Source organism: Myotis lucifugus, unplaced genomic scaffold (genome assembly GCF_000147115.1).
Source record: "Myotis lucifugus unplaced genomic scaffold, Myoluc2.0 scaffold_793, whole genome shotgun sequence".
Lineage (NCBI taxonomy): Eukaryota > Metazoa > Chordata > Mammalia > Chiroptera > Vespertilionidae > Myotis > Myotis lucifugus.
The window spans coordinates 275,191-287,943 of NW_005871841.1; the positions used below are offsets into that span (position 1 = coordinate 275,191).

At 56.4% G+C, this 12,753-nt stretch overlaps 1 protein-coding gene across 3 annotated transcripts; it reads right to left on the minus strand.

The window, feature by feature from the left end:
• Positions 1-5,012: 5,012 nt before the first annotated feature.
• On the minus strand, positions 5,013-9,326 carry LOC102419895 (leukocyte-associated immunoglobulin-like receptor 1). 3 transcript variants are annotated; one of them, XM_023747102.1, is made up of 4 exons: positions 9,193-9,326; positions 8,750-8,785; positions 7,015-7,191; positions 5,013-5,752 (listed from the first exon to the last, which is right to left on the minus strand). In XM_023747102.1, the coding sequence occupies exons 1-4, from the start codon at positions 9,224-9,226 to the stop codon at positions 5,661-5,663; spliced, it is 339 nt and encodes a 112-aa protein (XP_023602870.1). In that variant the 5' UTR covers positions 9,227-9,326; the 3' UTR covers positions 5,013-5,660. The 3 variants fall into 3 exon arrangements, with proteins under 3 accessions (XP_023602870.1, XP_014303777.1, XP_023602869.1); XM_014448291.2 differs by having other exon boundaries at positions 7,015-7,338; XM_023747101.1 differs by lacking the exon at positions 8,750-8,785 and having other exon boundaries at positions 7,015-7,338; positions 9,193-9,311.
• Between the last annotated feature and the right edge of the window lie 3,427 nt (positions 9,327-12,753).

The window sequence follows — 12,753 nt, forward strand, 5'->3', positions numbered from 1 at the left end:
GGTATAATTCCCGGCAGTGTCTTCACTCACCGCGGAAATGTGGAATCTGGCCTCTGTCCTCTGCGAACCTTCTTGAGGCTCACTTATCTGATCAGGGAGTACAGGTCTTCCATCCTTCTCCAGGTGAAATGACTGAGCCCACACTAGGGAACTGCACAGGAAGGTCACAGGCTGTCCCCGGGGGAGCAGAGGGCCAGGCTCGGCCCTGAGGGAGGGCTTGGGCAGGAACCCTGGGAGGAAGCAGAGCAGGACCTCAGGCTCCATCATGAGGAAATTGCCACACCTCACACCCCACACCTCCCTTGTTTTAAGTGTGTATGTCAATGATTCTTAACAAACTTGCAGAGTTGTGCAACCACCACCACAGGCAAATCTAGACCATTTGCACCATCCCTTCCTCAAGAGACCACCGCTCTACCCCCTCCAGGGGATTGAGTTCTCATCCCTCCAGTGACTTCCCCAGGTGACACAAGTGCTGGTGACATCATGGCTTTTCTCAGGGGGACATGGGAGGAGTCAGAGCAGCCTGGGGCCCTGGGCAGGTCCCCCTCCCCATGGCCAATCTCTAGGGGGACAGACAGGGCTGGGAGGGAGGCAGAGGGTGAGGATGAGGAGGTGATTCATGGGGAAGGGACGCTAGAGTGGGAGATGGTGGGTATGACCTGGCTCGGTCTGAAGGCAGCAGAGGGAGATTGTGGGGACCAATGGGGGCTGCAGGGCTCCATGGAAGTCTAATGGGTTTGGGGGTGCAGTACTAGCCCAGACTTGTGCACAGAACCTGAGTGGGTGAGAACCCCTAACTCCTGGGCACATCCTCTGAGCAGCACTCACTCAGGTTCCCTCTGTATATCCCACCTTCCTCTCAGCCCATTTCCACTTCCTTTTTATTGAGTCTCCTGAAACCCCAAGTGTCTAAACTGGGCTGGGCAGGGGAGAGAGGGTTCTGGTACTGAAACAGGAAGAAGGCATCCAAGTTACCCAAACCCGATAGAGGCAGAGCTGGCTGAGCCCCAGCACTCATTCCCTCCTTCCTTCAGCCACAGCTTAGCTCCCATCCCTCCCTTTACAGACGCCTCCTTGTGCCACTGGCTCCACAGCCTCCTAAGACAGTGAGGGTCACAGGGTCAGGATCAACTGGTGGACACCCCCAGGCCTCATGTTGGGGGCCCCCTCAGGGCTTGTGCTCCCACCCATGGGATGTCTGAGTCACCCCAGGATAAAGAGAGAGGAGAGAAGAATTTTTCCTCCCTCCTTTCTTCCCTTCCTCAGGTCCCCCTCCCCAGGTGATCCCTCCCTCCCTCTCCATGTCCTTGCTGGACCTGACTCCAGTTCATCTCAGAGTCTGACCACAGCAGGCCAGGGGCAGCCTCATCCAAAAATGCCCCAAAGCACCGTCCCGCCCTGGTCATGGCCCCATGGACCACGGCACTTGCCCATGGAGGGTGGATTCTAGGGGACACATTGCCTGGGCCCCACAGAGCCTGGCCAAGAGAAAGGGCAGCTCAAAGGCTGGCAATTACACCCGCAGCCCCTTTCCTACGTCTGCCCGTCTTTGTCGTCCAGGCTGCAGGCACATGCCATGGCCAGAGCCTGGCAGCCATCTTGTGTGAGGAGGTCCCATTAGAGCTGGTGCCCAAGCCCTCCAGCTGTGGAGCAGAATGAGGGAGCTGCCTCCCTGGGGTCCCTCTGGGGAGGGGCGCATGCTGTGTCTGGCACAACCCCACAGAGCCGGCATCTCTGTGAGTGAGACCGAATAGTGGCTGAGATGTTGTCTGTCATGTGCAGCGATGTTGGGGGGTAATGTGGGGGGAAGAGAAAGGACTAGATGCCAGACAGACCTGGGATGCGCGCCCACAGGTGTGAGGAGAGAGCATGCTGAGGAGACCCCAGCCTCTATGAGCTGAGATGTGAGGGAGACGCAGGAAGCAGGTCAGCTGAGGGGTCAGGGGAGACCAGGATGTGGATGGGGGAGGTGGTCCTGAGTGTGGGTTGAGCTCAGCGTGCGTGTGAAGGGGATAGAAAACCAATGCATCTGAAGATAAGGGAGGCATACAGAGCAGGCAGGATGTGGCTGAGGGAGGCACGGCCACAGGACACACAGTGATAAGGGATCTGATGCGACCTCAATTCAGCCAGGGAAGGGTTTCAGGTGGGAAGTCCAGGCATCAGATTGGATTTTTCTAAATTCACCCGCAGGAGGAGACAGGGTGGAGCAGGCGGGGGGAGGCCCCTGGAGGGCCCAGGAGCTGCCCTGTAAGTGAGAACCTGGCTGGGACAGGGGTTCACATGAGGACATGGGAGGACATGGGTGACACCACAGGGTGTAGATTGCAGTAACACGGGAAGGGGGAGGGGAGGGCGTCAGGATGACTGTGGCATCCAGTCCTGGACTGAGGCCCGTCTCTGAGGACACAGGAGGCAGGGGAGGGGGGGTCAGGTGAGAGGGGGTGAGAATCAGGGTCCAGTTTTGCATTTCCTGGATCTCAGGCATCAGGAAATCAGTGCTGATGTCCAGGGGGTGTGGGCAGCTGTCAGGAGTCTTAAGAGGCACTTTTGCTGGTGCCACTTGGGGTTGCATACCCCCAGGAATCCACAGGACGCCCTTGGGGTGGGGGTGGGGATGAGGGGTGGAGCAGGAGTGACTCACCCTCCTGCGTGTGGATCACCTGGCCCAGGCAGAGCCCTGCAAGGGAAGCCCCAGTGAGACAGGTGCCCACCGCCAGGCTGATGTCCTTAAACAGGGTCAAGGACTGCATCTACCACCGCCTCCAACCCCCCCTCATCAGCATGGGTCCCATGGGGAAGCTCCCCTTCCCTACAGCAGGTTCCAGACAGGTTCCCAGGAGGCCTCCCCACCAGAGCCCCCTCTGGCCGTGCTTGTGTCTGACCTGTTCCCTTCCCAGTGTCTAGAACAGCCAGGTCCCTCCACTGGAGCTGGGGCCCAGGTGACACAAAGGAAGCAGGGCCAGCAGGCTGAGTGGGCTCCCAAAGGGCGGTGGGGCCTGGGTGCCTCCTCAGTCCTGCCCCTCTGCCCTGTGGCCCTCCCCCCTGCATTCTGACTCACCCAGGCCCAGGAGGGAGGTGAGATGGGGGTACATGAGCGCCAGCCTCTCAACCGTTCTCTGCCCTTGTGCCCGGTGAGGCAACCCAGGGCTCAGCCAGTCAGGAAGTGTGCTGGGGCCAGGTCAGGGGCTCATTTCCGTGGTCTGTCAGGAAGGGAGTGTGGCGGCTCCCAGACCCACGTTCCCCAATTTGGAGAACCTGAGAGGGCGTGGTTTCTGAGAGGCATAGCTGGTGAGATGTTTCCTAACCAGGGTGAGGCCATGCCCAGATGAAAGCCACGTAGAAGTAATTCATCATTGACAGACACAGACGACAGAAGGATGGATGGATGACACATAGATACTCAGACACATAGATATATAGCAACACAGAGACACAAAGGGATATTGACATAGCTAGATACATAGAGGCATTGATGGATATCGAGATAGTCACATAGACACTTAGAGACATCGATACATAGACAGATACTAACATACATAGATATATAGACGCTTAGACACATAGAGTTGAATTGATAGTTAGTTACATAGATGGATTCATAGATACATAGATAGATAGATAGTTACATATATAGATGGATACATAGATAAATACAAATTACATAGATAGATAAATACAATGGTAGATACATAGAAACGTGGATAGACAATACAACATGGAAACTTCTTGGCTGGTCATCTGGTCCTCACAGGCTGACTGACCCCAAACACACATTTCCTCGTGCAAATGCTTCAGTTTCTCACCTACAAATGGAAAACCATAAAACTCGTCTGACACCTCCATGTTATTCCAGGGAGAGCACAGAGCAGAGGGAGACACTGGAAGGACTCAGCCTGCCCCCCACCTCATGCTCTGCACAGCAGGCAGCATCCAGCTCAGACTCTATACCCATGTCTCTAGGCCCCTCTGGGCCCTGTAACCCTGGGCTGCCATCTGCACACTCCCCCGCCTCCCAGCTGCCTCTGGCTATTTCTAAACTGAAAGCCCTTGAGTCCATAGAAGTAAATGCACCAAAGAAAGAGTCAAGTTGGTGGGCGGGGCATCTGGGAAGGTTGAGTATGCACAGAAGGGTCTTGGCTGGTGATTGGATTCCCTTCCAGATGCTGACAGGCCTTCGTGCATCCATTTAGGGCACAGAACACAGACACTGTCCTAGGGAAGGTGGTCCCGTACCCCCCCACACAACACTGAGGTGCATCCTTGTGACCTCCCAGGGGAGGGGCCCCCCAGGAGGAGGAGACAGAGGAGAGTCAGGACCTGGAGGGAAAGGCCTGAGACTCCTCAGCTCCCAGCCCAGGGATGGCTGTGAAGGCTGCCGCCCCAGGCAGGCCCCAGGCAGAGCTGGGGCATCAGAAGGGCAAAGGAAGGGGAGCAGAGGATGGGGAACTTCTCTAATAGTGTCAACAATACAGACAAGATCAGCAGAAGGGGGAAATGTATACTATTCAGTGCGATTTCATACATTCACCATCTTGCGCAACCGTTGCTTCTACCTTGTTCCAAATTATTTTCGTGACCCTCCAAACCTCCAAAGAAATGGTGTACCCACTGTATGCATGCTGGTCTGTCACAGACACAGGACCAAGAGGACATGTATATACAGAGAGATGTCTGTGGCAGGATTGGCTCACACAATCCAGGAGTCTGGCAAGTGCAAAATCTGCAGAGAGGGCTGGTGGCTGGAGACCAGGAGAGCTGCTGTTGCAGCTCAAGCCCCAGGAAGTTTTCCCAGCAGAATCCGGGGTCAGTCCTGTTGTCTTCAGCCCATGTGAGGAGGCCCAACCACCTGATGGAGGGCAGTTTGCTTCCCTCCTATGTCTTAGCGGCCCTGAGTGGCTCGGCTGGGGATCATGGTGATACACGGAACAGCGAGCTGAGATTCCCCCCCCCCCCCCGCCCCAGATTGTATCTAATGACTCTGAACAATGAAATCTTGCACCACATGATTGAAGAAAAAGCATAGAAACTTTATTGCAAGCAGATTCAGACTCCCACATGGGAAGAGGCTCAGTCATGGTGGCCAATGAAGCCTGTGGTCTAGGGGTGTATATTTGCTAGAAACCTGCTCTCTATCTCCCCCTGTGGCCACCTGATGGATTCTCTCAATTGTTCTTGCCCAGAAGCACAACTGAACCTTCCTGGTTCCTATGCCTCAGCTCACCTTCATGTTGCAGCCCCTTCCTAGTTTCATGTGTCTCCCCTCCGAGTCTAAAATCATCCTGTTATTTCTGCGCGGTTGGCTTCTGTGGTTAGGCTGGCTCACGTGGCCGTGTCTGCCCTGCCTCCCTTCCGCCTGCCTTTGTTTCCCCTGGGGCACTGCCCTTTCTGTCTGCCTGTCAATCAAGATGACTCCTCTCAAAGGTCCTGGGAAGATGAGGGGTTGAGGCCAAGCATCCTAACCCACGTGGGCCTGGGTTCTCTTGTCCTTGAACAATAGCGGGGGCGACTCTGGGAGCTCCCAGCTGGGTGCCTGGGGGTGGGGGGAGGCAAGGCTGGGTGCTCCGTGCTGGGGTCCTGGGGTCCCCTCTCACTGGGGGGTTCCCTTGTGTATATTCCTGTGGTCCCTGTGGGGACCTGCGCTGACTGAGCCCAGCTTACACCAGAATCACCACCAGGATCAGCAAGACCACGCCCGCCAGGCACATGCGGAAGCTGTTCTCCACTGTGTAATCCCGGGAGGTGTGGCCTGGAAGCAGAGGGCAGGAGTCACTGATAAGTGGACACAACCCAGTCAGATTTTGACCTATGAGGCCGAAGCCCACTGCCCAGGTGAGCCCGCGGAGGGGACACCCCAGGTAGAGGTCCCCCCGCCCCCAACCCCACCCCCCGAGCCCAGGCTCTGGAAGGGGGAGCAGAGGTCTCCAGGGGCTCCTGTGAATGGGGTGGGGTAAGCTCTGAGCCCAACTTCCTCTCTGTCTGCCCCACTCACCTGGTCCTTCCGCTCCCACAGCGCCCTCACTTGGCCTCTTTCTCTGTACCTCTCAGTAGAGAGAATGCTCGGACACCCCCCAGAAAGGGCACAGGGAGACGGGGTACCCTGGTTGGAACACTCTCTGCTTCCACTTGTCTGTGGGGCTGGCCACCCCTCAGAACGTCCCACCACCCTCCCTACATTAGCACAGGGCAGCAGGTCCTGGCCCATGGACACACAGGGTGGGAGCCCCCTGACCTGGCCACAGGGTCACAGGGCCTGGACTCTGAGCTCACCTCACCCGGCCACTGTGCCACCCACAGTCCCCCAGGGCAGGGAGGGTCACAGGGTCAGGATCAACAAGGTGGACACCCCCAGGACTGGTGGATGGGGGTTACCACGGGGCATGTGCTCCCACCCATGGGATTTCTGAGTCACAGCAGGATAAGGAGAGGAGAGAGAAGACACTCAGCTTTCAAGGAAGGATTGTCCCTCCCTCCCTCCCTCCCTCCCTCCCTCCCTTCCTTTCCATGTCCTTGCTGGACCTGATACCAGTTCATCTCAGTGTCTGACCACACCAGACCAGGGGCAGCCTCCTCCAAAAATTGCCCAAAGCACTGCTCCACCCTTGGTCAAGGAACCTATGGAGCACGGGTCTTGCTCATGGAGGGTGGACCTCATGGGGAAACATTGCCTGGGCCCACAGAGCCTGGCCAGGGTTTGAAAGGTCAGGGCAACCACCATCCTGAGGGGAAGGATTCGGGCCCCTTGAAGGGGTCTGTCCCCACCTGGTGGCTGGAAGCTCAGGCCCCACCCAGCCCAGCAGGAAAGCTCTGTGTCCCCTCTGATGTGGGGCTCAGGGTCCAGGCCACCATGGTGTCCAGATGAGACCAGAGTCCAGGGCCCCGAGCTAAGGGTGAAGGCTGAGGGTCATGTGTGCTGAGGGAGGGGAGCCCCAAGGCTAGGGGTGAGCAGGAGGGCTGGGAGCCCGAGGACAGAGACAGGACTGGGACAGGGTGCAGGGCCCTAGGACCCACCTGCGGTCAGAGTGGAGACGTCTTCCTCTGTCACCTTCAGCTCCAGGGGCTCACTGGGCTGAGATGGCCTCTCATCCACCTGTTCATAGAGGCAGCGGTAACTCCCTGCAGTCACATCACTCACCACGGGGATGTGGAATCTGGCCTCTGTCACAGGCAAACCATCTTGAGACACACCTTTGTGATAAAGAAAGACGCGTCTTCCTTCCTTCTCCAGGTGGTAGAACTCAGCCCAAGCTGGGCCCTGGCACAAGAAGGTCACAGGCCGTCCCCGGGGGACCACAGGGCCTGGCTGGACCCTGAGGGAGGGTTTGGGCAGGGCCTCTGGAAGCAAGCAGAGCAGGATCTCAGGCTCCATGATGAGGAAATCTCAACACCTCACACCTCCCAGGTTTTAAGCATGCAGCTCAGTGGCTCTTAGCAAACTCACAGAGCTGTGCAACCCTCACCACAGCCCAATTCTAGACCATGTGCACCATCCCTTCCCCAAGAGACCACCCATCTACCCCCTCCAGGGACTCAGTTCTCATCACTCCAATGACTTCTTCACGTGACACAAGTTCTGGAGACATCATGGGCTTTTCTCAGGGGGACACGGGAGGAGTCAGAGCAGCCTGGGTTCCAGGGACATCCCCCTCTCCACGGCTGCTCTCCAGGGGGAAAGACAGGGCTGGGAGGGAGGCAGAGGGTGAGGATGAGCAGGTCCCTCAAGGGACCGGGAAGCTGGAGTGGGAGAGGGTGGGAATGACCTGGCTGGATCTGCGGGCAGCTGGGGGACATTGTGGGGTCCATAGCGGCCTCTAAGGCCCCATGGAAAGGATAGTGGCAGTGGGGGGAGGGGGAAACCAGCTGAGACCTGCTCACAGAACCCCAGTGAGTGAGGTCCCCCTGCTCCTAGCACGTCCTCTGAGCAGCACTCACTCAGGTTCCCTCTGCATTTCCCGCCACCCTCTCAGCCCATTTCCTCTTCCTTGTGATTGAGTCTCCTGAAACCCCAAGTGTCTAAACTGGGCTGGGCAGGGGAGGAGAGGGCTCTAACCCTGAAAGAGGAAGAAGGCATCCAAGTTACCCAATCCCCATAGAGGCGGAGCTGGCCGAGCCCCAGAACTCATTCCCTTGGTCAGTTGTCCCCTCATTCCTTCAGCCACAGCTTAGCTCCTATCTCTCCCTTTACAGACGCCTCCTTGTGCCATTGGCTCCACAAATAGGAGAAACACAGGAGGGTCCTTGCCTTCTTGGGGGAAGGGTAGAGGGAGCAGAGGGTGAGGGGGGAGTGTGAAAACCACAGCCATGCACTGTGATACTCGCCCAGGGCTGAGTGTGGGAGGCTCAGGGCTGAGTGTAGGAGGCTCAGGGTGAGTGTGGGAGGCTCAGGGTGAGTGTGAGAGGTTCAGGGCAAGGGGGGCAGAGCTCACCTCTCATGAGAGGCAGAGGGGGGAGGCCCTGAGCTGAGACCAGAGGGTCAGGTGGGAATGAGCCAAGCCCAGCACAGGAGCCCTCAGCCTGGGAGGTGTTCATGGTAGAGACAGAACATGGTGTTTGTGAAAGCGAAAGAAAGGCTGGTTTCTGAAGGTAACTTAGCCACAGGGCATGATAACAGACAGATCCAGACAAAGAGAGAGGCTGGGGGCTCATTCCAGCTGAAAAAACACATGGAGAGGACTCTAAGAAAAATTAATATTTTGCCTGAAAGTGAAACTTGCATGAAAAACTCAATTTAAAAAGGCGGACTCACCATCCTGCATGTGGATCGTCTGGCCCAGGCAGAGCACTGCAAGGGAAGGTCTGGTGAGAACAACACCCAGAACCCGGTCCTCCTTGGTCTGCAATCAGGAGGCCTTCCTGGAGGCAGCAGGCTCAGCCCCGAGAATATCCCAGGCTCCCTCCTCGGCATTCCCTCTGAGCACAATCCTGCTTCCTGCTCTGCGTTTCCAGACAAACCCTGCTCTCCCTTCCTATCAGGTCCTCATTCAGAACCTGTCCCCACGCCCAGGCACCTGCTTCTAGGACGGTCCCTCCCATGGTTAAACTTAGGTCAAGGCCAGAGCTGTGGGGCCAGGCCCTCAAGAGGGACCATGAGTCTCCTGGGCTGGAGTCAGACGGAGCAGTGATGGCGACACCTCCCTCAGCTCCCACCCGCTCGGTCCCTGGAATGCGGTCCCTCCATCCAGGACTCACCGAGGCCCAGGAGGGTGGAGGGCCGGGGGCTCATGGCCAGCCTCTCCCAGTCTTCTCTGTCCTTGTCCACCTGGAGGAGGTGAGTCTGTCTGGGTGACGGAGGACAGGGTCCCGAAGGTCAGTAAGTGCAGGACTGGCTCACAAGGGCCGAGTCATGCGCCTCATTTCCGTGGTTTCTCATGAAGGGAGGCGGGTGCTCCTAGCCCCAAACCTAGTTTCCCCTTTTTGGGTCCAGAGAGGCCTTGGTGAAACTCTATGAAAAATTAAATTTCTAATTTGTTCACACACCAATTTCTAGCGATATATGTCCTAACCAGGCTCAACCTCTGACGAGATGAAACCTACATGGTGTTAATTCACCAGTGATAGATAAATATAGATATAGATATAGATATAGATATAGATATAGATATAGATATAGATATAGATATAGATAGATAGATCCTAGATAACTGGATAGTGAGATACATAGATGTATAAGTTGTTACACAGATACACAAATTGAGATTTACATAGATAAATACATACATGCACACATGGATATAGAGATAGTTACAAAGATACTTAGTTACATAAACCCATGCTGCGTGCATAGATAGATATACACATTGTCAGATACATCTACACTAATACAAGACAAAGATGTTAATTGACCATACCTTCGCTACGCCCAAGCCACGACCACCAGCCAATCAGAGCAACTATATGCAAATTAACCCAACCAAGATGGCGGCCGGAAGCCACGGAGCTGGAGTAAGCAGGAGGCTTCGTTGTCCTGTCGATGGAGGAAGCCAAGCTTCCCGCCTGCCCTGGCTGGCTGTGGCCTCTGCAAAAGGCAACAAAATTTCAATTATAGAAGATAAATAAATCCCAGACACCTGCTTCCAGCCAGCGTCCACTGGGAGCTTGGGTGGCTGGGGGCTATGGCCACCCTGCAAACAGCCATCAGACCCTCACCCAGACTGGCCAGGGACCCCAGCAGGACCCTCCACCCTGAAGGGGGTGTGCACATTGTATCTATGTGCTGGGGGCAAATTCAGCAGATCATAAATGCAAGAAGTTCATCAAAAGGTTGATGGGCTTCTATATTCCTGGGAGAGCACAGAGCTGGGCTGGGCACTGGAGGGGCTGAATCATATTACCTGCTGCTAAAATACCTGAAAGCATTTCCCCAAACCTGAAAATCTACATGTCATTACCTGCTGCTGGCCGAACAGCTGAACAGCTGAAGGCAGCTTCCCCAACCTGACAATGCCTACTGCATACCAAACCTTACCTTTGATATGTATATCTGCTTTGCTGTAGAGAAATTTGTGTTAATAAAAAGCTAGGGTCCAGAGATTCAGAGAACTTGGTTGCTGAAGCTAGGTCTACTCAGGCTCCCCAAAATGCCTTCCAAATTTATATTTCATGTCTAATCTCTTTATTAATTTATTTGCAGCCCTTCTCCAGATTCCTGAACCCTTCTAGACTCAGGGAAAGACCCTGGTACCATGAAGGTCTGTCTCAGACACAGGACCAACAGGCGTGTATATACAGAGAGATGTATGTGACAGGATTGGCTCACACAATTCAGGAGTCTGGCAAGTGCAAAATCTGCAGGGAGGGCTGGCGGCTGGAGACCAGGGGAGCTGCTGCTGCAGCTCAAGCCCTAGGAAGTCGGTCCACAGCATCCGGGGTCAGTCCTGTTCTCTTCAGCCCATGTGAGGAGACCCACCTACATGGTGGAGTGGAGTTGGGTTCCCTCCCATATCTTAGAAGTCCTGGTGGGCTGGGCAGGGGATCATGGTGATAACAGAAACAGCAAGCTGAGGTTTGTTTCCCCCCCATATTGTATCTCACACACCTGAAGAATGAAATCTTGGACCACAAGATTGAAGCAAAAGTGTGGAAACTTTATTGCAAGCAGATGCAGACTCCCACGTGGAAAGAGGATCAGTCATGGTGGCCACTGAAGCCTGTGGTCTAGGGGTACATATTTGCTACAAACCTGCTCTCTATCTCCCCCTGTGGCCACCTGATGGATTCTCTCAATTGTTCTTGCCCAGGAGCAGACCTGAACCTTCCTGGTTCCTATGCCTCAGCTCACCTTCTTGTTGCAGCCCCTTCCTAGTCTCATGTGTCTCCCCTCTGAGTCTAAATCATCCTGTTACTCTGCGCAGTTGGCTTCCGTGGTCAGGCTGGCTCACGTGGCCGTGTCTGCCCTGCCTCCCTTCCACCTGCCTTTGTTTCCCCTGGGGCACTGCCCTGTCTGTCTGCCTGTCAATCAAGCTGAGTCCTCTCAATGGTCCTGGGAAGATGAAGGTTGAGGCTGAGCATCCTAACCCACGTGGGCCTGGGTTCTCTTGTCCTTGAACAACAGCGGGGGCGGCTCTGGGTCTTTGGGCTCCAGGGTGGCCCTCAGTGAGGTCTCTGCTGCAGCCCTGGGGTCCCCTCTCGCTGGGGGGCTCCCTTGTGTTTATGCCTGTGGACACTGTGGGGTCCTGCACTGGCTGAGCCCAGCTTCCACCAGAATCGCCACCAGGATCAGCAACACCACGCCCGCCAGGCCCAGGCGGATGCTGTTCTCCACCGTGTAATCCCGGGAGGCGGGACCTGGAAGCAGAGGGCAGAGGTCACTGAGAGGTGGACATGACTGGGCCAGGCCCTAGGAGGCTGGAGCGCCTTCTCAATGGGGGGACCTGCCCCTCCCTCTACACCCCTGTGCACACTCCCCGATGGCTGACCTGTCTGGGAGGCCGTGTCTGTGGGTGAAGGTGTCACTTCTGTGGGTGGGAGGGTGAGGGCGGGGCGTGTTGCTAGGAGACAGGAAGGGGTGACAGACGTCTCAGGCAGCTGCTCGGCTTCTCTACACGCCCTGCCTCCTGGGTCCCACAGGGAACTTCCCTCCATGGGGAGCACCCAGGCCCCGCCCCAGGAATTCCTCCACCTGCAGCACCTCAGGAGCCCTAGGCCCACGTACCCAGGTGCCACAGCCAGTCACCCAGCTGCAAAATGCAAACCTCCATTTCATCAAACTTCAGCAGGGAGCTAGGGCATCTCACTCCTGGCTCCCACCGCCCCCTCCCCCGCAACTGCACCTTCCCCCCTCTCCCCGCCCCCTCACCCCCCCCCCACCCCCCAGAGCCAGTGGTGAACTGGTCTCTTGCTGTTGAGGATGTAAATGTCACTGCCCTCCATGTGTGCCCCACCGTGAGAGAGGCAGAGCCCCTGCCCACGGCCACCCCACTGCCCACTGCCCAGCAGAGTTCGAGGAGAGGACGCCCAGGCTTTGTTCCCCTCCCAGCCCACGTTCAGGGTGAGAGTTGAGGTCCCCAGGGGCTCCCCTGAAAGGGGCAGGGCAAGCACTGATCCCAAGTTCCACTTTGTCTGCCCCACTCACCTGGCCCTTCACCGCCCACAGCGCCCTCACCTGGCTCTTTCTCTGCACCTCCCAGTACAGAGGGATGCCCCTGACACCCCCCAGAAAGGCACAAAGAGACAAGGACACTGGGTGGCACCCTCTCTGCTTCTACTTCTCTATGGGGTGGCACACTTCAGACATCCCACCAACCTCCCTAC

Excerpts from the sequence above, each read along its gene's own strand:
- LOC102419895 (XM_014448291.2), bottom strand. The coding sequence starts at position 9,226 with ATGAGCCCCCGGCCCTCCACCCTCCTGGGCCTCG. Across the intron at positions 8,786-9,192 it reads CTCCACCCTCCTGGGCCTCG|TGCTCTGCCTGGGCCAGACG; the intron begins GTGAGTCCTGGA and ends CTTCCCTTGCAG. Across the intron at positions 5,753-7,014 it reads CGTCTCCACTCTGACCGCAG|GCCACACCTCCCGGGATTAC; the intron begins GTGGGTCCTAGG and ends CTCTGCTTCCAG.